The sequence below is a fragment of the Rhinoraja longicauda genome, unplaced genomic scaffold (assembly GCF_053455715.1).
Source record: "Rhinoraja longicauda isolate Sanriku21f unplaced genomic scaffold, sRhiLon1.1 Scf000757, whole genome shotgun sequence".
In the NCBI taxonomy this organism is placed as follows: domain Eukaryota; kingdom Metazoa; phylum Chordata; class Chondrichthyes; order Rajiformes; family Arhynchobatidae; genus Rhinoraja; species Rhinoraja longicauda.
Genome location: NW_027601973.1, coordinates 1,720 through 29,557, shown reverse-complemented (window position 1 = coordinate 29,557; position 27,838 = coordinate 1,720). Strand labels below are relative to the sequence as shown.

General features: G+C 44.9%; 1 protein-coding gene across 1 annotated transcript; it reads left to right on the top strand.

Moving 5' to 3' along the window:
• The first annotated feature begins 1,850 nt into the window (after positions 1-1,850).
• LOC144591248 (uncharacterized) lies at positions 1,851-26,136 on the top strand. Its single transcript, XM_078395526.1, has 28 exons — positions 1,851-1,902; positions 2,161-2,339; positions 3,600-3,746; positions 4,952-5,079; positions 6,735-6,868; positions 7,662-7,756; positions 8,059-8,218; positions 8,467-8,494; positions 8,968-9,049; positions 9,724-9,837; positions 10,350-10,561; positions 11,123-11,217; positions 11,636-11,748; positions 12,159-12,314; positions 12,982-13,181; positions 14,733-14,821; positions 15,854-15,987; positions 17,027-17,151; positions 18,010-18,181; positions 18,269-18,481; positions 19,227-19,397; positions 19,530-19,667; positions 20,233-20,282; positions 20,695-20,815; positions 20,965-21,047; positions 23,396-23,531; positions 24,677-24,867; positions 25,980-26,136. Exons 1-28 carry the CDS (start codon positions 1,851-1,853, stop codon positions 26,134-26,136), a joined length of 3,675 nt encoding a protein of 1,224 aa, XP_078251652.1.
• Positions 26,137-27,838: the final 1,702 nt, after the last annotated feature.

Here is a 27,838-nt window from a genome sequence, read left to right as displayed (position 1 = left end):
GGCAGCGGCTCTGCTAGATGTGCCATGTGTGGTCTGAGATATGTTCCTCTTGAACCTTGAGCGCACGAATGCTTGGATTATTATGCTACCACTTACAACAATGCTTCATTAACTGAGAGATTTTCATTTGTCTGCAGTGTTCCTTCATCCTGGTCCTCGTCTACGATACAAAGCATTGGAAACCTTTGTTTGGCGTTGACGGACACATGGAGTGAAATAGACAGGGTACGGTTTACAGACACAATTTTAATTCAAGTTGACAAGTTGGAGAAATTGTACTGCTTTGAATTCCTTGTTTAGACTGTAATAGAATGTAGAGTGAAACTTGATCATCGGGAACACTGAAAAGTCCATGATGACATTGGTTAATTATGTGCTGCTAACCCTCTCTCTGTGACTGAAATCTCATTCAGGGGTTTTTTCTTCCCTTTGACCGCATTGGCCATGCCTGCCCTGTCCTCCCCACCTCCACCGCCACAAGACCAACACCCCATTATCCTCCCATCTCATCCGCTATCCCCACACCGAGTCTTCAACTTTGATCTGGTTCCAGCACCCTGGTGATCCTCTGCCTCATGGTCAACGCTCCCACGTCAGCTCCCACCAGCAGTTCAGCCAGTGTCCTGGGCCTCTGCTCCGTGTTCTCTATCATCATGGTTTGATGACGTTCAGCTTGGTCCATTTCCAAGTGGGGATGGTGAGATGCTGTGCTGCTTGTACTTGTAATCCTCTCGTTCCACCATATTTCAATGGTTCAATGGTGTTTTAGTTGTCACGTGTGCAACTGCACAGTGAAATTATTTTTGCGTATATGACACACGTGGGCGCCGACATGTTTTGGTGCCATTTCCAAAGTCCGGTTGGCCCGCGGGCTCGATGTACTGGAGCAGTTCCCACGAACCGACATCCCTCTCCTCTACTCGTCCGGCCTTCTTTGTTTCCCGGGGGCACATCTCGCAGTCGACCTTGAAGGTGCTGGAGGCATTACTGCGGTTCACCCTCCTACCGGCCCTTGGTCCTCGCGTGTGACGTCGCCAGCTGACTCCTAGTTCTGCCTTGCCCCAAGACTTCGGCGGGACTTCACTTAAGGTTCACACTGATGTTGGATTGTTCATGGGAGGGATTGATACCCAAATGCCAATTGTTTTCATTCATGCAGGATATTTTCTCACTGGTGCTGTTCCAGGCAGAAATTTACAATTAACAATGTGTATAATGTCATCCTTGAACTTATCTACTTCCCCTGTGCAGGCTACCCTTAATGAAGCTCTGCCAAGATTTATCAAGGAAGTCAAAAGATTGGGACCTCCTGTTGAAGTGTTGATATTTATTGGACAGCTCAAGTTACAAAGACGGTCGAACAATTCAGCAAGTATGTAATGAGTATAAGCGTGTGTTGAATAATCAGCGTGGTGGGGAAGAGTAGTGTATTGATATGTTCCTGGGCTAATAAGCTGCAAACAAAGGCCCACCGAGTCCGGACCGACCAGCGATTCATGCATACTAACTCAATCCTGCTCACACCAGGAACAAATTACAATCTTACCAAGCCAATTCACCTACAAACCTGCACGTCTTTGGAGTGTGGGAGGAAACCAGAGTTCCCAATGTAAATCCACACAGATCACGGGGAGAATGTCCAAACTCCATACAGATAGCACCCGTAGTGAGGATCGAACTGGGTCTCTTGTGCCGTGAGGCAGCACTCCGCCGCTGCATAACCGTGCCACCCTCAAGGGTAATGTTAAGGGTAATGTTGGATAGAGAGTTGCAGCTTTCAGATCGAGCAGTGATGAAGGGCAGCTACATATATCCTGGCTGGGTAGGGTGCAGCTAGGAGGGTTACTCACATGGATTCAGGTTCCCATTCACCCGTTGCCCTCATCCTGCTTGGTGGTGAAGGTTGGGAGGAGTGGTCAAATGGTGTACTGGGCAGTCACGGTGTGCTGGAGTTGGAGGGATTGAGGGTAATGGATGGTGTATCGGTTCATTTAATGGTCCTTTCAATACATTATCTCTTCCCACAGCTTCCCATATATTGAACACATTGTTACCACCCCTCCTTTTTAGCACCTGTATCCCATCCGAAAACCCCTTAACCCACAGCATTAATCTGCCTTTCCTGCACCTCCATCAACTAACAGAGGTTTGTATTTGCAGTCTGTACAGAGGGAGTGATAGGTCCCGAGGACATCAGTGACCTGACGCCTGCAATCTACAATGCGGCCCAGTTGGACCTTTGTTTGAGTGATGCTGTGCTGAAAGATAACATTCTCCAACTGGGATCTCTTGCCTTTGATCAAACACAGCTGAAAGTGCTGAAAAATAGACTTCTACAGGTATGTAATCTCTGTGTAAGGACAGAGGAAGAACAACTCATTGATGATGTTTGTTGCTTTTGATTATTCCACGGTGCTGATATAACTTCGGGGACCATGAGAATCACACAATAAGTTAGATTAGTTCAGAAATACAGCGTGGAAACAGGCCCTACGGCCCACCCAGTGCGTACCGACCAGCGATCCCTGCATATTTACTCTATCCTACACAAACTGGGGACAATGTATACATTTATACAAAGCCAATTAACCTACAAACCTGTATGTCTTTGGATTGTGGGAGGAAACCGAAGATCTCAGAGAAAACCCACGCAGATGACGGGGACAACATACAAACTCTATACAGATAGCACCCGTAGTCGGGATCGAACCCGGGTCGCTAAAAGCATTGTAAAGCAGCAACTCTACCGCTGCACCACCGTGCCACCCCTACCACTTTGTGATAGAAGATATCACAAATAAATCAGATGATTGAATGACGGAGTAGACACGATGGGCTGAATGGCCTAATTCTGCTCCAATGTAATTTATGATTACCAAATAAAAGATATTAAAAGGAGATAAAAACCCTGTATTTTGTGTCAATGATATCCACCCTAAATACATATTGTTCAGGAACCTGGTACTTCCATTTATTTTGTTGTCAACTAGAGTCAATAGGGGTTGCACAGAGTTGCTGCCTCACAACGCCACGGACCTGGGTTCAATCCTGACTACGGGTGCTGTGTGTACAGAATTTGTGCTTTCTCCCCATGACCGTGTCAGTTTTCTCCGGGTGCTCCGGTTTCCTCCACACTCCAAAGACATGCAAGTTTGTAAGTTAATTGGGTACGATAAAAATTGTAAATTGTCCTGAGTGTGTGTAGGATAGTGCTTGTGACTAGGTGGGCTGATTCTGCACTGTATCTCTAACGTAAATAATGGGGTTTTGGCCAAATTCGAACAGGCAGGAAAGGCTTCAGTTTTATGTTCTGTCCAAAAGTCGGCACCTCCAACAATACAGAACAATACAGATCTCAGTTCCAGGGTTCTCCCATCATCGCTCCACCATGAGGGTTTGACAGGGAGTCATGTGAAACTTGGTGGGATATCTGTTCCAAATCTTTCCATGGAGGGAAAAACCACATGGGGTGGTAACTTCAAGGTGCAATGAAGAGAAGTGGAATTACATTGTAGCTCGGCATTTCAAGCTAAAGCAGAATTTACAGCCAAATTTTAACAACTAAAATGAAGGCTAACCTTGTTGACATTTCCATTCAGATTTATTCCAGTGGCCTCCCAGAAAACCAGATACAACTGCTGGGCAACATCTCCATCGTGTTCAATGCAACGGAAATCAGCAGCTGGAATATCACTCGAGTGGAGACACTTTCTGCATTGTTGAGGCGAGAGCAGGAAATCATAACGGTACTGACACCAGCAACGTTTTAATGACACCCTACTGGCGGAGACATTCTGACACTGATCAAAAGGATTTATAATAATAATAATAATAATGTATTTTATTTATAAAGCGCTTTTCATATACTCAAAGACGCTTTACAGAGATTTAGAGAACATAGGGAAATGAATAAATAGATAAATAAGTAAATAAATAAACGAACAGAGAAAGGAGACAGAAGGTGAGGTGACCTTCAGTGGTTGAAGGCAGTACTGAACAGGTGAGACTTCAGCGATGTTTTGAATGTGGTGAGTGTGGAGGAGTCTCTAACGTTTTGGGGTAGTGAGTTCCATAGGGTGGGAGCAGCGATGGAGAAAGCCCTGTCCCCCCAGGATCTGAGTTTGGTCCGGATGTGGGGGGATAGGAGATTGGCAGCAGCAGAGCGGAGGGTGCAGGTGGGAGTGTGCCTGTGGAGGAGGTCGGTCAGGTAGGATGGGGCCAGGTTATGGAGGGCTTTGTAGGTTATGAGGAGGATTTTGTACTGGATTCTGTGGGGGATGGGGAGCCAGTGGAGTTTATAAAGGACGGGGGTGATATGGTCACGGATCGGGGTGTGGGTGAGTAGACGGGCAGCGGAGCTTTGAATGTATTGAAGTTTACTGATGATTTTTGCATCTTGGTTGAGTTTTATCAAAACTAGGAGGGACACCTCCAGACTTTGGTCCTTATCCATCATCTACATCAATGGATGTTTCAACGAATAAACACTTCTTGAGTTTAGAAGGATGAAGGGGGCGGGGGGGGGGGAGGGGGTGAATCTCACCGAATTGTGAAAAGGTGTAGCTAGAGTGAATGTGGAGAGGATGCTTCCACTAGTGGGAGAGTCCAGGACCAGCGCCATCTTTAATCAGAGGGTGCGGAATTTGGAATTTATTGCAACAGATGGTCATTGAAAGGTGGATATTGACAGATTCTGAATTAGTATGGGTGTCAGGGGATATGGGGAGAGGGCAGGAGAATGGGGTTGGCAAGGATAGATAGATCAGACCTGATTGAATGGCGAAGTAGACTTGATAGGCTGAATGGCCTAATTCTGCTCCAAGATCTTATGAATTTATAATTCCTTCACTGAAAAGTTATTTAGATCTTATTGCATATTAAATTTAGAATAAAACCAACATCACAGAGCCGTTTGTAATTTATTTTGTGTTCTCCAAATGTATTTCTACAGGTTAAAGTCATCATCACAAAATACCTCCAGTTCAATGGTGTTCTTAATGCAGTATCTTTGAAAGCTGTTGGTGGAGGCAACTTGTGCATTCTGGACAGAGAGCAGCTGGTGAACATTGCAAACCTGACGTGAGTGTCACAGCTCAGAGCTTGATTGATGCCTGGAAAGGCAAAATAATCGAACGACAGAAGACCAATGTTGTCAAGATGCAGAGAATATTTTCAAAGATGTTGGCAAGACTCAAGGGCCTGAGCTATAGGGAGAGGTTGAGCAGGCCAGGACTCCAGTCCTTGGAGCGCAAGAGGACTAGGGATGATCTAACGGAGATGCACAAAATCATGAGAGGAATAGATCGGGTAGATGCACAGGGTCTCATGTCCAGAGTAGGGTAATCAAGAACCAGAGGACATAGGTTTAAGATGAAGGGAGAAAGATTTAATAGGAACCTGAGGGGTAACTTTTTTAACCAAGGGTGAAGGGTGTATGGGACGAGCTGACAGAAGAAAGAGTTGAGCCAGGTAATATTGCAATGTTTAAGAAGCATTTGGACAGGTACATGAATAGGACCAGTTTAGAGGGATATGGACTAAATATCCCTCAGGTGGGACTAGTGTAAGATGGGACATGTTGGCCGGTGTGGGCAAGTTGGGCCAAAGGGCCTGTAATCACGCTGTATGACTCTATGACACTAGCTGTGACTCTATGACCAAGGATGAAACACCCCATGGCCCAGTATTCATGAGCAAGAGCGGAAATGAAATTGTTAGTTCAGGCAGAGGGAAACCTGGGAGGATGCTCAGCACGGGTCAATGGGGCCACTGAGGACATTGAGAATGGGCGAGGGCTTCAGTGGGTCAAGGGTGCGGTGTCTGTCGTATACAGGTACTGGTAGGTGTTGGGAAACGGATGGCGTTGTTCTGGTCACTGGGTGAACTGGGTCTTGTGATGTCGGAGAGTGGAAGGTGTTCATGGCAAGCGTGAACAATGCCATGGACACCCTACTAGTCACTGCCTGCCATTCTGAAAAGGACCCGTTATCCCTACTATTTGCTTCCTGTCTGCCAACCAGTTCTCTATCCACGTCAATACCCTACCCCTAATACCATGTGCTCTAATTTTGTGGGATCTTATCAAAGGCTTTCTGAAACTCCAGATGTACCACATCCACTGGCTCTCTCTCATCCATTCTACTTGTGACATCCTCAAAAAATTCCAGAAGAGTAGTCAAGCATGATTTCCCCTTCATAAATCCATGCTGAATTTGACCGATCCTGTAGAGGAAAATAACTGCAAATGCTGGTACAAATCGAAGGTATCACAAAATACTGGAGTAACTCAGCGGGTCAGGCAGCATCTCTGGAGAGAAGGAATGGGTAACGTTTTGGGTCGAGACTGTTCTGCAGTCTGAAGAAGGGTCTTGACCGGGAACGTCACCCATTCCTTCTCTCCAGAGATGCTGGCTGACCCGCTGAGTTACTCCAGCATTTTGTGATACCTTTGACCGATCCTGTCACTGCTTTCCAAATGCGCTACTATTACATCTTTAATAAACTTCCCCATTCCTGATGTAAGGCTAACTGGTCTCTAATTCCCTGTTTTCTCTCTCCCTCCTTTCTTAAAATGTTGGCTGCCCTCCAGTCCTAGTCCAATGCCCAAACTTCGTACAGAGAGCACCGATCACCCTAGTTCTAGTTCTCTGTTCTCTGTTTCGCAAGTTCCTAACTGGTGCAATGGGGGGGTTGAAGCACAAACCGAGACTGACGATGTAATCTCACTCCCACAGGGACGCCGGGGCTCTGGAGTTTTCTTCTTGTCCTCAGTCAGTCAAAAACCTCCTTTACGACCAGGCCGTCCTGGCACTGAGCTCTGAGCAAAACAAACCCATCCCATACTATCAACTGGTCAAGGCGTATCTTGGTAAGTCAATCAAAGTTTTATTTTACTCCTGAGTCTGATTTTGATGGTGGTCTCATGGTCGCTTAACCGAAAGATTAAGCTGTATGGGATCCACGGTGACTGGGCTTTTCCAATTCACATCTGGGTTACTCATAGATTAAGATGCACCGAGATACAGTGAAAGGCTTTGCTTTGCATCCAATCCAATCTGATAGGTTGGTTTGGTTTAGTTTAGATTAGTTTAATTTAGTTTAATTTCATCTCATTTAGGTTGGTGTCACGTGTACCGAGCGAGGTTCAATGAAAAGCACTTTCTCGTGTGTTATCCAGACAGTGGAAAGAGCATACATGAATAGAATCGACCCATCCACAGCGTGCAGACACAAGATAAAGGGAATAACATGTAGTGCAAGATAGAGTCCAGTAAAGTCTGATTAGAGATAGTCCGAGGATCTCCAGTGAGGTAGATGGTAGCTCTGGACCATTCTCTAGTTCTTGATACGATGGTTCAGGCACCTGATAATATCCCTGAATCTGGGGGTATATGCTTGCATGCTTGTGTACCTCTTCCCTGATGGGAGAGGGGAGAAGAGGGAGTGATCAGGGTGAGACTAGGCCTTGATTATGCTGCTGGCCTTGCCGAGGCAGTGTGAGGTGTAGATGGAGTCACTGGAATGGAGGTTGGTTTGTGTGATGGTCTGGGCTGCGTCCACAAGTCTCTGTAATTTCTTGTGGTCTTGGCTGGAGCTGCACCAGGCTGTGTGAATGTGCAGAGCTGCAGCATTCATCTGAGAAATGTCTCTGCTTCCTCCAGGCGGTGCCGCAACTGATGACTTGAGGTTTCTTGCAATTAATGAAGTTAACATGGAGTTTGCAATCTTCAAGAATTTGAATCCGGAAGAAGTGCAGGTACAAATTGTCGGTGACAAACCTCTGACTGCTTAAGTATTGCAACGCGTTCAATTCCGATACTTCACATCCCCTCTCACAGCCAATCGCCCGCACGGACCCTCTGATCCTGAAACACTGCCGCAGATTACCAACATATCACACATTTAGCAACACATTACCAACACACATTTACAGCCGGCTTGTCTGAAATCTTAATGAACAAGAAAACCATGAACTCTATTTGAACTGATGATATTAGTCCTGATGAAGTGCGATATTTTGCCTGTTTTGCTCATTCATGAATTGTGTTTCCATCTCAGAATCTGACCGCCCAGAACATCATCGACCTGCTCGGGTTTAACCTGCAAGCTCTTCGAGATGGCGTGAATGAAACGGTCGTGATGCTTTGGGTGGCCTCAAACACTGAGTTTGAAGTCCGGAAACTTGGTTTGAAGGGTGGTATTCCAGATAATTCATCAGGTAACTGTCTCCGAAACAGCAGAGAGCACTTGCAATGATTACATTTTATCAAAGACTGGTGATTGAATGAGGTGTAGACCTGATGGGCTGGATACCTTAATTGTCCTCCTCCAGCTTATGAACTTATGAAGAATAATAAAACATTATCAGTACTACTTTGCAAAAATAATCACACACAATGATTACTCTAGTTAATCCAAGTGTTATAATTCAAATCTGTTATTAACTTCTTATACTTTCTCCTTCAGAAACAAGATTGTGCAGCAGTGTGAACAGGTAAGAATTTGACGTGAATGCCTTTTCTATCTATCCCCCCATGACACGCTGTTAACTTGTTGGTGCCTGACTTCATCTGTCATTGTGGAGAAATAAGGAACTGCAGATGCTGGTTTATACCAAACATAGGCAAAAAGTGCTGGAGTAACTCAGCAAGTCAGGCAGTATCCCTGGAGAAAAAGGACTGGTGACATTTCCGGTCGGTAGCCTTCTTTGGAACAAATGTCACCCATCCTTTTTCTCTAGAGATGCTGCCTGACCCACTGAGGTACTCCAGCACTTTGCCTCTATCTTACATCTATCACTGGTGGTGCCCAATTACTATTGTGCCTCACTTGGGAATGACAGATGACATGAAATTAAAGATTATTTTTTAATTATGTCCCCCTCTGTGCAATAAAAATAGGTTGTTTTGTTGTTTGTTTCTCAACTATTCTCCATCTGTAAAAGTAATTTTAATTTTCTTTGCACAGTTCGGCTATGAATGATTTCCTGACTGCAGTTAATGCAAGCCAACTGTGCAACTTCAATATCACACAGTTTGCTTGTGCAGAGGTAAGCATTTTCATGATTTGAATCTCACACAAAGACGTCAATGGCAGTTTGCACTTAAATAATAGTCATAGTTATAGAATCACACAGCGTGGCAACAGGCCCATCGGCCCAACTTGCCCACACCGACTAACATGTCCCATCTACAATATTTCCACCTGCCTGCATTTGCCCCATTTCCCTCTAAACCTGTCCTATCCATGTACCTGTCAAAATATTTGTTAAACATTGGAATGGTACCTGCCTCAACTACCTCCTCTGGCAGTTGGTTCCATACACCCACCAGCCTTTATGTGAAAAAGTTACTTCTGAAGTCCTATTAAATCTTTTCTTCCTCACCTTAAACCGATGTCCTCTGGTTCTCAATTCCCCTGCTCTGGGCAAGAAGCTCTGTGCATCCACCCAATCTATTCCTCTCATGATTTTGTACACCTCTATAAGATCACCATGAATAATGTTAAATGTTGTAGAGGTGCTCTATTAAGACTATGTGTGTCTGACTTCCATGAGTACATTTAACTGTTGTGCTTTGAATGGCTGGTTGGTGAACTATTGCTCATCGTTGATAGTGAACACCAATATGCTGGGATGTTATAATCTAAGGCAGCGTTTTTCCTTTGCAGCCTAAGCTATTGCTTTTCGGTTTAAGCAGTGACCTCTTGTCAGATGTGTTTCAGTGCTTCACTGGCCTGAAGCCTCTGAACAGGTCGAATGAAATGGCCCTGACTGTTTTCATTCAGAAGCTTGACGGAACCAGACTGATGGAGGCCCTGGACATGTTCAACAACAAGGTAATTCATCCAGGGAGGGAACTTGGGAACCATTTTCAGTGATGTAAGAATCTTTGGTATGGTTCAAAATACACGGTCAACACCTTGTAAACCGAGTAGTGAAAGGCTTGGATAGAGTGGATGTGGAGACAACCAGTGAGGAACATCCCATCTGTTCTCATCCCAGAGTTTCCACCTGTGCTGTTAACCTCTTGTTGGTAATAAATGTATTAAAATCTTTAGTCAGATGGTGGTGAATCTGTGGAATTCATTGCCACAGTCAATAGGTAGTTTTAAGGTGGAGATTGACGGATTCTTGATTAGTACGGTGTTCAGGAGTTATGGGGAGATGGCAGGACCCCAGAAGGGGGTTGAGAGGGAAAGATAGATCACCATGATTGAATGGCGGAGTAGACTTGATGGGCCGAATGGCCTAATTCTGCTCCTAGAACCTATGAACTAATGAAAGGTGTGATGTCGTTTCTACAAAGGAATCTCTGTCTCCATCGCTGACGTGTTGTGTTTTGTTTCAGACACGGAACACAACATTAATTCCCCTGATGACAAAGATGACGTTTCTGAATGCCTTGTGGGAGGTGGTGAGGACCAGGGATAACTTGACCAGTCCCGCCTTCCTGAGGAAGTGGTTCCAGGAGCAACTCCGGCCGTTCATTGCTGGCATTTCCCAGTCGGTGCTGGTGCCGCTGCTGAGAAGGGACATCAGCTGTGAAGGTTACCGAGCAGTGTGAGTGGACACCTCTCTTTTACAATCATCTGTTGTTGCATGTTGTATCGAGGAAGCAGACCCTGCGGAAGGCAATTTAACTTGTTCACTGCCATGGAGCACCCAGTACACAGTGCCTTACACAGGCAAGGGTCATTCCAAGATCCAACAGTAATTCTGTTTCTGGTTTTGGTTGAGTACTGCGCAAACACCTCATAAGTGGTTATCTCGCGCAGGTCGGAGTGAGTAGAATCACCCGGGTGCCTTTTACACGTCTGCAAGTCGCAGATTGTCTTTAGGGTTATTTTTGCAGTGAGGAGCTAATCCTTCTGAAGATGAGAGGTGGTGTGAAACGAAAGAGGAAGATGAGCTAAGCTCAGGAACATTTTCAGGCTATTTCGATACTAATCTTTGGCAGAGTTTTCTGACAGTATAACAGGCAATCTTTATGGTGAACTACCTTTCAATTAGCTGAAGTTTGAGGCATCATTTGGGAAGGATCCTAAAATTGTTCTCACCAGTTGAAAGGTGACTATTGATCTGGTGCTTGACAAATAATGACATTAATATCTATTTGTTTAGCTTAAATGGCCTGAATTATGGATTTGCTGAAATGCCGCGTGAAACACGGGAAACTGTGCTGAGACTATGGATCTTTGGTTACCTCAACAATACAGGTGAGATGGAAAGGCATTCGTAAATGATAACAAAGAGAAATTGACTTGTAATTCTCAATGCCCCAGTCTTTCACCCTGTCGTTGTTAGTCTGCGGCATAATTTAGCTTCCAGACGTTTAGGCCGCACGCTGACTGTGTGGAGTTTGTACGTTCTCCCAGTAATCTGCGTGGGTTTTCTCCGGAAAGCTCCAGATTCCTCCCACACTCCAAAGACGTACAGGTTTGTAGGTTAATTGGCTTGGTATAATTGTAAATTGTCCCTAGTGTGTGTAGGATAGTGTGGGAATCGCTGGACGGCGTGGACTCTTTGGGCCGAAGGGCTTGTGTCCACGCTGTATCTCTAAACTAAACTAAACATTTACACTGAATAAAGTATCATTTTTGTCAAATGCATCATATTTATTTTCTTTCCTCTCAGCATTCCCGTTGCGTTGTTTTGAAAATGGCAGCGTTACCATCTACGTGAAAAACTATTTCCAAAGTTTTGCCGGTTTGCTCAATCTGACAGATGCATTTTTCCTGACTCCTGAGGTAAAAGCAAAATTATTCCTTTGGGTTTATGCAAGTATGAGTGATTGTTAATTTTTCTTTTGAGACAATATTAAATGTACGGATGTGTTGGAGGGAACTGCGGATGCTGGTTTACACCGAAGATAGACACAAGATGTTAGAGTAACTCAACGGGACAGGCAGCATCTCTGGAGAAAAAGGATGAGCGACGTTTTGGGTCTGAAGAAGGGTCTCGGCTCGAAATGTCACCCATTTCTTCTCTCCAGGGATGTTGCTTGTCCCGTTGACTTACTCCAGCTTTTTGTGCTTATTAACAGCACTGATGCTTTCCGATACATTTACACGTAAATGGAACCTTGACACTGTGTCCAGGTGTGATATGTGGACTATTTCTGGTCATGGAGGTAAAATTGTCATTCTTATTGTTACAGGTGATCAATGTTACCGATCCCCGTGACTTGGTTGATGTGCTGAGCATGCCTGGATTCATTAATGACAACCAGATCCTGACCAGAGTGTTAGCCTTTGTCCAACCCATTGACAAACTGGCTGCATTCATAGACCGATTCAATGAAAGAACCCAAGACGTGAGCAGCAGCTGTTTTTATGTTTCCTGTCATACGTTGTAGTGTTGATCACATGGAGGGGTTTTCAAACAGATAGGGACACCTTAAGTTGTTGTGTGATTTGTGACCCTTGTGTTTGGTCCAGTGCTTCGCACGCAGAAGGAATAATGATAGGACTGGTCCTGGGTGTGGAGGCTTTGACTGAAAGCACACAGTGCTTGTGGAAGAGAATTTGTAGAATTTACAAGATGTGTTAATTTTGGAGACACAACATGGAAACAGGCCCTTCGGCCCACCGAGTCCACGTCGACCATTCATCACACGTTCACACTCCCTACGTATTAGGGGCAATTTTTCAGAGGCCAATCAACCTGCAAACCCGCAGGATATTGGGATGTGGGTGAAAGCCGGAGCACCCATAGGAAACCCATGCTGCCATAGGGAGAATGTGCAAAGTCCACTCAGACAACACCCGAGATCAGGATCCATCCCAGGCTTTAGTTTTAGTTTGACAGATACAGTGTGACAGAGATACGTCGCCCGTGCCGACCAACGATCACCTGTTCACCAGTTCTATCCTAAACACTAGGGACAATTTACAGAAGCCAAAAGCTTCAGGTGTCACATCATTCTGTTAAATTGAAGGTGTACAATTTTAACAGAAGCCTGTTTCCTCTCCCTTTGCCAGAGTAAACTCTCAGCCGCTAACCGAGCTGCGATCCTGGAGGGTGTGTGGCCTCTGTTCACCAGCAGTCTGCCTGTGCTCAATGTCACCCAGGTGGATCAATGGCTTCAGTTCAGATTAACTCCATATGTGCCATTCATCACTTCTGCCCTTTTGGCTTCCAACAACAGCCTGAGGATCGACTGCCTTTCCTACCGGAAAATGTAAGTACACCTACGTTGAATGTACATTCCACGGGTAAACCCCTCAAGTGTGTCAGTCATCCCAAGTGATTGGCTTTCTCAGTGCGTTATCTCTGAGGTGCAGTCAACTGATTGATTGAAACTGAGCATTGTGTTGAAAAAAAATCCCATGTCTTGTGGGAAGGAACTGCAGATGCTGGTTTAAAGCTGGAGTAACTCAACGGGACAGACAACATCCTGCTTTTTGTGTCAAAAAGAATGTAGATTTATAAAGCGAATTGTCGTGGTGATTTTTGGGTGTGAACTTGAAAGGGTTCCCGCCGGGCCGTGCGGCCAGAAGTCGGCTGTGGACTGGGAACGCGGCCGGATGCCTTTATCGAGGCAGCGGCGACAGTGAGGTCCACGGCTGATGAGAGTGTGGAGGGATCGCCATGAGGGTGGGGAAAGAACAATGGACAACTGGGCGTGAGGCAACCGCTATAAGGGACGGGGAAGAACAATGGAGGACCTGTCATGGCGGGACCGCCGTGAGGGCAGGGGGGAGGACAAAAGGAGAACCCGACGTGCTTGTTGTAAATTTGTCAGTGCCGTAGGTGGCCGCTATTTGTATACATTGGGTATACCAGCAAAGAATTTCACTGTGCGAAATGTTCGAAGAAGAGTCTTGACCAGAAACGTAACCCATTTCTTCTATCCAGAGATGCTGCCTGTCCGCCTGAATTACTCCAGCATTTTGTGTCTATCTCATGTCTTAGTTACTGAATGTGTTACATATCATCGAATGAGAGAGAGGAATGGAGAGTCTGTTTCAGCGGATATATTTGTATAAACGCAAGAGTCGTGATGACCAAGTCAATAGGTATTTTTAAGGCAGAGATAGATAGATTCTTGATTATTTTGAGTGTCAGGGGTTATAGGGAGAAGTTGGCAGATTGGGGTTAGGAGGGAGAGATAGATCAGCCATGATTGAATGGCGGCATAGACTTGATGGTCCAAATGGCCTAATTCTGCTCCAATCACTTATGACCATATCAATATTTAGACTAGATAACCAGACTCCAATTGAGCAATTTTATACAAAATCCATAGTAGTTTGATGCTGGGGCAAGGTTGTAGTTAGGGTTGTGTGGTTTGGGTCAAGAGCCTGATGGTTGATGAGAAGAAGCTGTTCCTGCACCTGGATCTTATGGTTCTCTGGGCCATGCCTCTTCCCGACAGCAGCAGTGAGATGAGAGCGTGGCTGGGGTGGTGTGGATCTTTGACATTGGCTGCCCTCTTGAGGCAGTGCATCCTGTAGGTCTCTTCAATGGTGGAGAGATCAATACCCGTGATGGACCAGACAATGTCCAACACTATCTCCGTCCTCCTTTGTTCCTGGTCATTCTTGGCACTGATCGAGTATCTCTCACCACGTGTACATGTAACGAAACACTGATTGAATGTTACCATTGGATTGTATGGTGCTACACTTTCAGTTCTATTGTCGTGAGTTATATTGTTTTCTTTAGTAACTGTAGTCAAGCTGATGATGATATTCTAAATGTTATTAAATTTCTTGAATTTCTCCTTTAGTGTCAGAACATTGAATGCTCCCTACAGTGAACTTACTGCAGACAAACAGAGGGAAATCTATGAGGGCATCAAATCTTATCTCCAGCAAGGTGACGTTACGCTTTCTTGTTGAAAAGCTCCAGAGGTGGAGTTGTTATGACCCGTCGTAGTCAAAGATGGCCCGAGAACCATAAGATCCAGGTTCAAGAACAGCTTATTCTCATCAACCATCAGCAGAGTTCTAGTTGCTCCCCAGGGTACAGAGATTGACTGTCTCCACGCCAATCAGCGATCCCCGAGCACTGGCACTATCCTACCCACTAAGGACAGTTTACAGTTTTTACCGAAGCCAAATTAACAAACCTGTCCGTTTATGCACTATGGGAGCAAACCAGAGCACCCGGGGACAACCCATGCTGTCATGGGGCGAATGTACAAACTCCGTACAGACAGCACCCAGAGTCAGGATCAAAACCTTGTCTCTGGCGCCGTAAGGCAGCAACTCTGACGCTGTGCCACCATGTCACACTGTAAGATACAGAATGTAGAATATAGTACTCAGTGTTGTAGCCTAACAGTTCGATAGACAACGTCTAATCTCCACAGTGAGGTAGATGTCGAGGTGAATGAGACGGTATCCCCACTTATGGAATGTTTTTGGGCGACCAGATGCCACTCGGTTCACCTGCTCTTCCTCCTTTATCCCCCATCTACCCCTGACTCACCAACACCCTGACCTTCAACCAGATTAACTGTGCTTCACCGAAGAACATGATGATTAGTTCTATCAATAACCATCTAGTTTAGTTGGTTAATTCTAGTTTAGTTTATTGTCTTGTGTCGAGGTGCCGACAAAGGCTCTTGGAGCCTGTTATCCAGTCAGCAGAAAGATAATGCATGATTACAATCGAGCCATTTATAGTGTACAGGTACAATAACGCTTAGTGCAAGGTAAAGCCAGTAAAGTCCAATCAAAGTTAGTCCAAGGGTCGCGGTAGGATGGTTCGGTTGCCTGATACAGCTGGGAAGAAACGGTCCCTGCTGTTGGGCGTGGAAGTGCAATTCCTGCTTGATCGTGGAAATGATGTTCGGCATGACTTTTCATTTTCCACAGAATTAACGTGGAATTATTTTTCTTACAGGTCCCAAGCCCACGTGCTATAATGTTACTGATCCCGCCCTGAACTCCACTGCCTGGTTTGCTCAATATCTGGGGCTTTACATGAATCACATATCCAGGGTGGATCTTCTGTCCTTCTTCAATAATGAATCTGAGGTACATATTCTCCTTTAAACTTTTGATTGGGATTGTCAAACATCGAGTTGCCCGGGTAACCAGCTACTTGTGGAAATCAATTTTGAAAAATGTAACTGTGGAGATGAAGAGGAGTTTCTTGAGTCAGAGGGTGGTGAATCTGCAAAATTCATTGCCACAGAAGGCTGTGGAGGCCAAGTCAATGGATATTTTAAAGGCGGAGATTGACAGATTATTGATTAGTATGGGTGTCAGGGGTTATAGGGAGAAGACAGGAGAATGGGGTTGGGAGGGGAAGATAGATCAGCCATGATTGAATGGCATAGACTTGATGGGCAGAATGGCCTAATTCTGCTCCTACAACTTATGAACTTATGAACTATTTCACAAAGCACAAAGTGCTGGAGGAAGTCAGTGGGTCAGGCAGCATCTGGGGAGGGCATGGACAGTCGACAATTCTGGTCGACTCAATTTGGAAGTAAGGTCCTAATGTGAAATTCTTGCTCAGGAAGGCTGTCAAAGGTTATGGGGAGAAGACGAGAGAATGGGGTTGAGAGGGGAAAGTAGATCGGCCAGATTGAATGGTGGAGTAGACTGGACGGACCAAATGGCCTAATTCTGCTCCTATTTCTTGCGGAAAGGTCGCCTGTATTTTGCTTCCACAGATGCTGCCTGACCCGCTGTGTTCATCCTGCACTTTGCATTTTACTCGGGATTCCAGCATCTACAGTCTCTCATATCTCAAACTTAAGTGTTAGCCTTCCAGAGGTATAAATCCTTGTTAGAAGTAGCAAATAAAGCAGGAACTTACAAACCAGTCACATTTCAGAAATCTTTGGATAAGAAAATTGATGGGAGTGCAAAATAAGCTTCAAGTTTGATGCAACCACACAATATTCTATTAAACGTCATCTGTGATTTGGAAGCTTTCTTACAATCCACGTTATCCATCATAGTGTGTTTCACCAATACGAAGCTGAATCTTTATTTCTTTCAAAGATTAGTCATCAAAAGACTTCTTCCAGTTAAATATTTGTAATTTCTCCTCAACCTTGTGCAGATTCAACGATTTGCTGAAAACCCTGAAAACCTGGCACTCTTGGCAAATCTGACGTTACCCAGTGAAGTTTCAAAGTTGTACCTCAACTTGCTGGTCAGAAACAACTCTAATGTGACTGTCTTAAGGTAGGTCTTTGACATCATCTCTCCCTGACAGGAGTGAAGCAGTTTAATGTTGTATTGTGAAAAGGCTGGGGGCATTGCGGGTGTGAACAACATTTCTTGATCATCCGGGTTTCCCCTGAGAAGGTGGTGGTGGGTCACTTCCTTAAACCATTCATGATGTGTGGACCAATGTACACAGTCGTCCCAGAGTTGACCACTGTGCCATTTAAAATGGTTTGATTGTCACATTGCATTGCAGTCGATGCCACAATAATCTGTCACCTTATTTGTAGTCTTGCTTGTTGAGAGGGGCTTCCTTCCTCAAGTTCAAGGCTTTGCATTGTTTTGTGTTTAAAGCTGTAAATAATCCAATTACCAGCAACTGAGAAATATAGAGAGACTAAGTAAAGCCAATTTTCATGAAGGGGCATCACAGTGACACAGTGGCAGAGTTGCTGCCTTACAGTGGCAGGGACCCAGGTTTGATCCTGACCTCGGGTGCTGTCTGTACAGAATTTTTACGTTCTCCCCGTGACCACGTGGGTTTTCTCCTGTTGCTCCGGTTTGTCGCACACTACAAAGTTTAAGTTAGTGCTCATATACGGGGTGATCACTGGTCGGCGCAGACTCGATGGGCTGAAGGGCCAGTTTCCAAGCAATATCTATAAAGTCTAAAGGTAGTTCCTCTTTCACAGTAAAATTAGATATTAATTGGAAAACTTAGGAACTGATGCAAGTTGGGGGATGATGTGTAAAGTATCTTGATGATTCTTCAAAGTTTGCTTGTGTAACAATTCTATAATAGCTCCAGGGAGGGAGAATACTCCATCTCTGTGAGATTGGCTCACACATTGTGCGACTGGCATCTATCTCTTGCAGCCTCCCAGACTCTCTGTTTTGCTTCATTGACGGTACTTCACAGCCCTTGAGTGGACAGGAAATCTTGTCTGTGATCGAGAAGGTAAACCAAGTGTGTGAGCCTGGTGTGTCCCCGAACACAACTGCCAATGGGATCTCACCCGCTGAAGGTCCGACAGATGAACAGCTTCAGGTGAGAAATACTTCCTGTAAAACATTTTGCTGAAGCAGGTGTTGTGAAAGATGCTCGGTGTTAATGCCTTGCTGTTCATTCTTTCAGTTGGCGGTAGTTTTAGTGGGCAAAATCGACACCTTTTCAGTCAGCACTTTGAACGCTTTGGGGCAAACCGCAGTCGGACTGTCGCTGTCACAGGTTAACAAAATTGATGGGAACACTTTGGAGCGAGCCCTGCCAAACCTGGGCAGCGTCAGAGGCTGGAACATTGGCCAGGCTAATTCCATCGTCAACAGGCTACTAAAAGACGGTTATCAAGTAAGTTAATGAAAAAAACAGTAATGAATCAATTAGTAACAAGTGAATAAAATGAATGCTCATATTATCTCGAGCCTCTGGTGCTTAAGTGAATTTGCTTTACAAGGTTAAAATCTGTATCTGAGCAAAGAATTTTCAAAGAGCTGCATGTAAAGATATTGACTGTGCAACACCACACATTTCTCTGTATTAAATTCCATCAACCATTCCTCAGCCCATTTACCCAACCCATCAAGATCCCACTGCAATTTTTGACAACCATCTTCACTCGTGACATTACCACCCACTTTTGTTTCATCTGCGAACTTGCTAACCATGCCATGTACATTCTCATCCAAATCATAGAAATGGACCCTGCACCAAACCCTGAGGCATACCACTAATCACAGACCTCCAGTCCGGAAAGCAACCTTCCACCATCACCCCCTGTTCCAGTCCATGAAGCCAATTTTCTATCCATTCAGCTACCTTTCCTTGAATCCCATGGGATCTATCCTTCCAGAGCAGCCTACCATGTAGACCCATGCAGAAGCTAAGTTCTTCCACAGCAGTATTTGGTCTTAATGCCAAATGTACAATGGTGCAAGCAATGGGAAGATCAGCCAATATTTTCAGTCATTTCTCACTAAATATTCTCTGACATGGGGAATGGGGGAGGTAATCACAATATTATGCCACAAATCTTGAAAATGAATTCTTGATAGCATGGTCAATTTGTGACATTTGCCTTTCACTTTTCACCCAGGTCAATGACACGAATAGACTGCTGGGTCTGGGAAGCCTGGTTGTCGGTATTCCCAGCAATGTGTTCCAACGTATTAATCCTAAGATATTGATCAATGTCATCGCAAGCAGTAGGTTTGGTGAGGATATTAGAAGTGCACCACAATCTATACGGACGATCTGTGTTCTGCAGGTGAGCAATTGTCACGGGTACAAAACGCAATCTGTTTCTCACGGTCTATCTAGATGTTATCAACGTTAATGCTGTTGTGTGATACCAGTTCTCGTCTTCCCGTAAATTCTATCCTATTTTGTTGTAAATCAGGTGCTGAGAAACGTTAACAACCCAGCTGCCACTGTGAGGAACATCACATCTGTTCTTGTCGAAGAGATTCCACCTGTGCTGTTAACCTCCAACCTAAGCCTCAGCGACGTCAACAATAAACGGTGGACTCCCAGTCAGGTAGATGATCTGGTTGTTTACAGCAGGGACGACGGCTGTAATGATGGAGATCTCATTGAAACTTACTGAAGAGTGAAAGGCCTTGACAGAGTAGATGTGGAGAGGATGTTTCCACTAGTGGGAAAGTCTAGGACCAGAGACCATAGCCTCAGAATAAAAGGACTTACTTTTAGTAAGGAGATGAGTGATAATTTCTTTAATTAGAGGGTGGTGAATCTGTGGATTTCATTGCACAGATGGCCGTGGAGGCCAAGTCATTGTGTATTTTTAAGGCGGAGATTGACAGATTCTTGATTAGTACGGATGTCAGGAGTTACGGGGAGTAGGCAGGAGAATGGGGTTGACGGAAATATAGATCAGCCATGATTGAATGGAGGAGGAGACTTGATGGGCCGAATGGCTTAATTCTGCTCCTATAATCTAACTTATGAAAGTCAGCTGCTTCATGCCATTGTACGTTAGATGTCGGGAATATTGTCCCATTCATGTTGTGTGAGCGGTGAATGTATGAACACTCCATAACCCTGTTACATTAGTTATTAATTCAAATCCTTTTCTTCCATAGTCTGCCGTTTTCTTTCAAGATGTGGTCAGATCCAACAACAATTTTGAGACGTAAGCAATGCTCTTTTAATTTCTGCCGTTTTTGATGCCTAATTCAGGGTTGCCATGCCTGAGCTCCCAATGTGGCATTGTTGTCCATGTATTTAGCAGGAGTGTTGGTGTCATCATTCGTGCACTTGAGTTGAGTTTGAGCGTTCTCGTGTAGTTTCTAACACAGCCAATGATTTGTGTGACGGCCAATTTACATCAGTAATTAAACTGTTGTGAATGAAGGGCACTTGTTGATTTTGCCAGAGTTATGTTCACCAGCTGAATGTTCTGTCCCGTGCTTTGACAACGTCTAAAATCACAACCTGAGATGTTATCATTCGGGAATGCAATGGGTGGAGGTTGTGATTAAAGGTTTTAAAGTGATGACAAAAGTGGACTGTTTAGATATTAATATTGCCACAACCTGTTCCAGATTTTCGCCTGCTGTCCTCAGAGGCTTTAGTTGTGGTGCAACGAAAACCCTCCCTTTCCCAGCATTTCTGAAGCTCGTTCAAGCAGTGAAGGATAAAGAGGTCGTGCTTGATGAAAGTCAGGTGAGAACATTCAAAGAAGCGTGAAAGATACCTCCAGTTAACCTACTACTGAAGCAAAACTACAGCGGGATGTAGAGAGGAAAATAACTGAGAATAAAAGTATCTCCATGCTTCAGTTCCCAAAGTGACGTTGTTGTCTGTCATTTCAGCTTGAATGTATGGCTGGAAGACTCACTTCTGCAAGAACTGAACTCGCCTTGGATGTCTTACCTGCAGATGTTCTGCTGTTCAAGTATGTTGTGTTTCCTTGGAACAGTTTCCTCAGTTTACTTTAGTTTAGAGAGACAGCGCGGAAACAGGTTCTTCCGCCCACCGAGTCCACTCCGACCAAGGATGCCCGCACATTATCACTATCCTACGGGTCCCTGGGTCCCTGGCGCTGTAAGGCAGCAACTCTACCTCTGCGCCATTGTACGGCCCCAAGTTATTTGTTGAATAGACCATTGATGCTGATGTTTGCCAGATCTGTCATAAACCAGGGTACTTGCTGTTATCAGTTAATGGAAACATAACGTGAGCACATGGACTCAAAGTATTATGTGTATTCCTCACTGTGATAGTTGTCCTCGGTGCCCAAGCACAGAGATGGTGTGGGGAATGGAAATCTCAGGGACTCACACTAAATTATATCTGGAAAGTATGAGGTAGAAATGGTGGTGCATCCCAATGGATGTGATGTATGATCCTGGGCCTCACGTTCAACAAGACTGAGTCAATGTGGAGGGGTGTGGGGGAGAGAGGCTGGGTGAACAGTGGTCCCAATGGGGACATGGTGTGGGGCAGATTAATTGGGTGAGCCATCAGAGGACCAGAGCCTTGGGCAGCAAGGTCGTTGGATGGCTTGTCAGAGGCTTTGTGCCGGGAGCAAGGGGTTGGAGGTTTGGGCCCATTGGCCGTTCAGAGGCTCACGATAATTGAACAAATGGAGAAAGAAGGCTGAGGTTGACCGGGGAATCGGCTGTAAGATCAGTGCATGGGTTAGCCAGTACTGTGAGGACATGTTGGATGTCTGAGGGACAGATGGACAAAGAGTAACCTTGGACCTTAATGTAGTGAGGTCCAGACTATTGTTGCACTGTTAATGTCCAGTTGTACCAAGCGAGACTCTGAATGGTCACAAAGTGCTGGAGTAACTCAGCAAGTCAGGCAGCATCCCTGGAGAACATGGATAGTTGACCTTTTAGGTAGGGACCATTCTATAGACTAATTGTAGGGGGAAGGAGAGACAATGAATGATCCTTGATCAGACCCTGTGGTCCAAACTTCCCTGCAATGCTCCAAAAAGATTGTTCCACAGGGAATGACAGACAGAAAAATGCCAGGTATTGCTATTTCAGATTCCATTTAGGTGCAAAGTGACCACAATTACATCTCGCTTCAGAACAAGTATAGAAGTTGGGAGGTCATGTTGTAGTTGCATAAGACGTTGGTGAGACCGCATGTAGAGTATTGTGTTCATTTCCTGGCACCATATTTTAGGAAAGATGTTGTCGAGCTTGAAAGAGCTCACAGAAGATTTACAAGGATGTTGCCAGGACGAGAGGGTCTGAGCTATAATGAGAGGTTGAGTAGACTGGGTCTCTATTCCTTGGAACGCAGGAGGATGAGAGGTGATCTTCGAGAGGTGTATAAGATCATGAGAGGAATAGATTGTGTAGATGCAAGGAGTCTCTTGCGCAGAGTAGGGGAATCGAGGACCAGAGGACATAGGTTCAAGTTGAAGGGGTAAAGATTTAATAGGAATCTGAGGGGTAACTTTTTCACCCAAAGGGTTGTGTGTGTGTGGAACAAGCTGCCAGAGGGGGTAGTTGAGGCTGGGACTATCCCAACATTTAAGAAAAAGTTAGACAGGTACATGGATAGGTTAAGTTTGGAGGGATATAGACCAAGCACAGGCAGGTACGACTAGCGTAGTTGGGACATGTTGGCCGGTGTGGGCAAGTTGGGCCAAAGGGCCTCTCTCCACACTGTATCACTCTGTGACACTAAGTATGTTTTCTATCGTGTGGTAATGAAGTGAGGATAGCTGTGCATCAGGCGTTTTGGCCATGTGTGTGCATGTCTGGATGCGTGCGTGTCGATGAGGGAGCCTACAAAGGAGGACAGGGTGGGGATGGGTGTGAAAGCATGTAAATGTGGGCTGGGAAATTGTAAATGATTCTTAGGATTAATTAGATTTATTATTGTCATATGCACTGAGGTACAGTGAAAAGTTTTGTTTTGCATTCTATCCATACCAATCAGCAAATACTAAACATAAAGACTATCAAGTCAAATTCCAGTACATTAGGTAAAGGAAAGGGAAAGATACAGTGTGCAGAATATAGTTCACAGCATTATAGGGCACCAATCCCATAGGCAAAGTCCAATGTCCATAATGGGGAAGAGGTGTATCAAACATTACCCATGCTTATGGAAGAATGGTTCAGAAGCCTGATAATAGAGGGGAAGAAGCTGTTCCTGAGTCTGATGGTGCACACTTTCAAACTCCTTCATCTTCTGCCAGTCGGGAGCAGAGAGAAGAAAGAATAACTTCATATCAATAATATAATCTTGTGTATTTTATGTTTTGCTTCGTAGTTATCAACACTTCAGGACTCAGTTCAACTTCAACTGCCGGGAGTTCTTCAAATTAGTTGGGAAATCGAACGTTAATACCTTACGGAAAGTATCAGCAAGAAAGCAAAGTATTCTGAATGATGCCAAGACCTGCCTGGTAAGGATGAAGTGCTCAGCAAATGAAAACCTGGGGTTGATGAACCCGTTATCTTGGGCACACCTCCCTGTGATCGCACTGTTTAAATTGATAATAAATGTGCCACCCTGACACTTTGTCAATAATTGCACTGGGTGCAAGTGAGGAGGTTTATCAGTTCAGTTCAATTTGGTTTATTGGCACGTGTTCCGAAAAGCTTTTGGTTTGTGCTAACCTGTCAGCAGAAAGACAATACATGATTACAATTGAGCCATTTAAGGGAATAACGTATAGTACAAGATAAAGCCAGCAAAGTCTGATCAAGGTAAGTTCGAGGGTCATCAAAGAGGTAGATAATCGGGGTTCAGCTCTGCTCTCTGGTTGTGGTAGGATGATTCAGAAGAGCTAACGCTTCAGTACATTCGATGAATTGTTGATTGTTCAGTTGTCAGATACTAGTCCCAATTGTTGCTGACTGTTACGTCCCAAACCTACTTTCTTTTCATGTTTATGCAGCGTGACTGGGTGGAGGTGAACCCCAGCATTTACCTGATCAATAATATTCAGTAAAACTCCAAGACCATTTGGAAAGGCAAGAAGCAGAGTTTGCATTTTGAAGGAATTGTTAGTAGAATCGGGTCTGGGGACAACTTTTCCCTGATTTCAGTGGCAGATGAGTTCTGGCTTATTCAACTCAGTGGCCCCATAGAAGACTTTTGTGTTTTAGCCTCCCGTTTAAAGTCATGAGCATTTTTAAACACTGGTGTGTTCATCAGTGTGCGAACTATTTGAGATCCATTTAGCTGAAGCTGAAACCTGAAGTTGATGTTAGATTGATAACCAGTTAAAAATGTTACCTGTGTTGGAAGAAACTGCAGATGCTGGTTTAAAGTAAAGGAAATAGGTGACGTTTCAGGTCGAGTCTGAAGAAGGGTCTCGACCCGAAACGTCACCTATTCCTTTTCTCCAGAGATGCTGCCTGACCCGCTGAGTTACTCTAGCGTTTTGTGACTAAAAATGTGACACTTTCTTGATATGCTGATATATTGTGGCATTGTTAGTCCACACAACCAGAGCGGTCTTAATAATGGGAACGTTTTGACTGAGTTGCATTTTGTACAGTGAAATGCTGCAGAATTAATGTTAACCTTTTGACAAAAATCCAGGGAATTACCAGCAACAAGCTGACGAAGGAGAGTGTGACCACACTCGGTCGATTGGTCTGTGAACTTGATGGATCTGCGATCCTGGCATCTGATATAACTGTTCTGGATGCATTAAAGAAATGTGTCTCCTATCGAGACGATCAGAAGAGTGCAATTGAAGTTCTCCTTAGAGATGGAAGGAGCAGATATGGGTGAGTGTGAAATGCTCATCCTTTTCAATACAGATCACATCAAAAGTCTCTGTAGTTGATGTTTCACTACTCCATAATGGACTTTCTGAGGAGAACGTACAGACTCTATCCACAACCCAGTGGAAGCAGGTCACTTGAAATAACAACATTTTAATTCCTGAAACATGCTCCTCTGGGCACCATGTTGTAGGAAAGATGTTGTGAAGGTGGAAAGGGTGCAGAGAAGATTACCAAGGATGTTGCCAGGACTGCAGAGTGAACTATAGGGAGAGGTTGAGCAGGCTGGGACTCTATTCCCTGGAGCAGAGAAGGATGAGGGGTGATCTAATAGATGTGTGTAAAATCATGAGAGGAATAGATCGGGTGGAGGCACAGAGTCTGTTGCCCAGAGTGGGGAAATTGAGAACCAGAGGGCATAGGATTAAGGTGAAGGGGGAAAGATTTAATAGGAACTTGAGGGGTAACTTTTTCATGCAAAGGATATATGGAACGAGCTGCGGGAGGAAGACGTTGAGGCAGGGACTATCGTTTAAGAAGCAATTAGACATGGATAGGACCGTTTAGAGGGATATGGGCCAAATGCAGGTTGATGGGATTAGTGTAATTGGAACATGTTGGTTGGTGTGGGCAAGTTGGGCCGAAGGGCCTGTTTCCATGCCGTATGACTCTGACTCTATAACTAAAGTCCATGGTCAAGATATGTTTGCCCAAAACATTCCTGTGCGATGGGCATCCTTACCCTGCAGCTGAGTCTATTGCAAACTAATTGACTTGAGATTATTTTGGAATAATTTACAGAGAGAGATAGATTTTTTGTGTTTTTGACTTGGAGATTAAATTCACACAGATCAGTAATTGACTGAGATAATTTGGCAATAATTTAGAGAGAGAAGATGCTTTTTTTGTGTTTGACTTTGGAGATTAAACTCGCACTGATTAGTAACTAAATCTCATGGGTGTATCTTGAAAGGATTTTCATTGCAGAGTGGAGATAGATGGAGAAGTGGAAAATGGCCCTTTGGCCCATGACCTCGATGCACCCATCTACACTCATCCTCCACTACTCTAATCCCACTTTATATTCTGCATATTGCTATTAATTCCCCCACCAGATTTTGCACACTGGGGGTAATTTACAGTCGGCAATTAAACGCCAACTCTCATGCCTTTGTGGATATGGGGGGCAAGCAGGAACACCTGAACACGCGTGCAAACTCCACACCGACAGCACCCAAGATGAAGATTGTGCCCGGGTCTCTGGTGCTGTGAGGCAGCGGCTCTGCTAGATGTGCCATGTGTGGTCTGAGATATGTTCCTCTTGAACCTTGAGCGCACGAATGCTTGGATTATTATGCTACCACTTACAACAATGCTTCATTAACTGAGAGATTTTCATTTGTCTGCAGTGTTCCTTCATCCTGGTCCTCGTCTACGATACAAAGCATTGGAAACCTTTGTTTGGCGTTGACGGACACATGGAGTGAAATAGACAGGGTACGGTTTACAGACACAATTTTAATTCAAGTTGACAAGTTGGAGAAATTGTACTGCTTTGAATTCCTTGTTTAGACTGTAATAGAATGTAGAGTGAAACTTGATCATCGGGAACACTGAAAAGTCCATGATGACATTGGTTAATTATGTGCTGCTAACCCTCTCTCTGTGACTGAAATCTCATTCAGGGGTTTTTTCTTCCCTTTGACCGCATTGGCCATGCCTGCCCTGTCCTCCCCACCTCCACCGCCACAAGACCAACACCCCATTATCCTCCCATCTCATCCGCTATCCCCACACCGAGTCTTCAACTTTGATCTGGTTCCAGCACCCTGGTGATCCTCTGCCTCATGGTCAACGCTCCCACGTCAGCTCCCACCAGCAGTTCAGCCAGTGTCCTGGGCCTCTGCTCCGTGTTCTCTATCATCATGGTTTGATGACGTTCAGCTTGGTCCATTTCCAAGTGGGGATGGTGAGATGCTGTGCTGCTTGTACTTGTAATCCTCTCGTTCCACCATATTTCAATGGTTCAATGGTGTTTTAGTTGTCACGTGTGCAACTGCACAGTGAAATTATTTTTGCATATATGACACACGTGGGCGCCGACATGTTTTGGTGCCATTTCCAAAGTCCGGTTGGCCCGCGGGCTCGATGTACTGGAGCAGTTCCCACGAACCGACATCCCTCTCCTCTACTCGTCCGGCCTTCTTTGTTTCCCGGGGGCACATCTCGCAGTCGACCTTGAAGGTGCTGGAGGCATTACTGCGGTTCACCCTCCTACCGGCCCTTGGTCCTCGCGTGTGACGTCGCCAGCTGACTCCTAATTCTGCCTTGCCCCAAGACTTCGGCGGGACTTCACTTAAGGTTCACACTGATGTTGGATTGTTCATGGGAGGGATTGATACCCAAATGCCAATTGTTTTCATTCATGCAGGATATTTTCTCACTGGTGCTGTTCCAGGCAGAAATTTACAATTAACAATGTGTATAATGTCATCCTTGAACTTATCTACTTCCCCTGTGCAGGCTACCCTTAATGAAGCTCTGCCAAGATTTATCAAGGAAGTCAAAAGATTGGGACCTCCTGTTGAAGTGTTGATATTTATTGGACAGCTCAAGTTACAAAGACGGTCGAACAATTCAGCAAGTATGTAATGAGTATAAGCGTGTGTTGAATAATCAGCGTGGTGGGGAAGAGTAGTGTATTGATATGTTCCTGGGCTAATAAGCTGCAAACAAAGGCCCACCGAGTCCGGACCGACCAGCGATTCATGCATACTAACTCAATCCTGCTCACACCAGGAACAAATTACAATCTTACCAAGCCAATTCACCTACAAACCTGCACGTCTTTGGAGTGTGGGAGGAAACCAGAGTTCCCAATGTAAATCCACACAGATCACGGGGAGAATGTCCAAACTCCATACAGATAGCACCCGTAGTGAGGATCGAACTGGGTCTCTTGTGCCGTGAGGCA

Excerpts from the sequence above, each read along its gene's own strand:
- LOC144591248 (XM_078395526.1), top strand. The coding sequence starts at position 1,851 with ATGGATTCAGGTTCCCATTCACCCGTTGCCCTCATCCTGCTTGGTGGT. Across the intron at positions 18,482-19,226 it reads TACTAAAAGACGGTTATCAA|GTCAATGACACGAATAGACT; the intron begins GTAAGTTAATGA and ends CTTTTCACCCAG. Across the intron at positions 23,532-24,676 it reads ATGATGCCAAGACCTGCCTG|GGAATTACCAGCAACAAGCT; the intron begins GTAAGGATGAAG and ends ACAAAAATCCAG.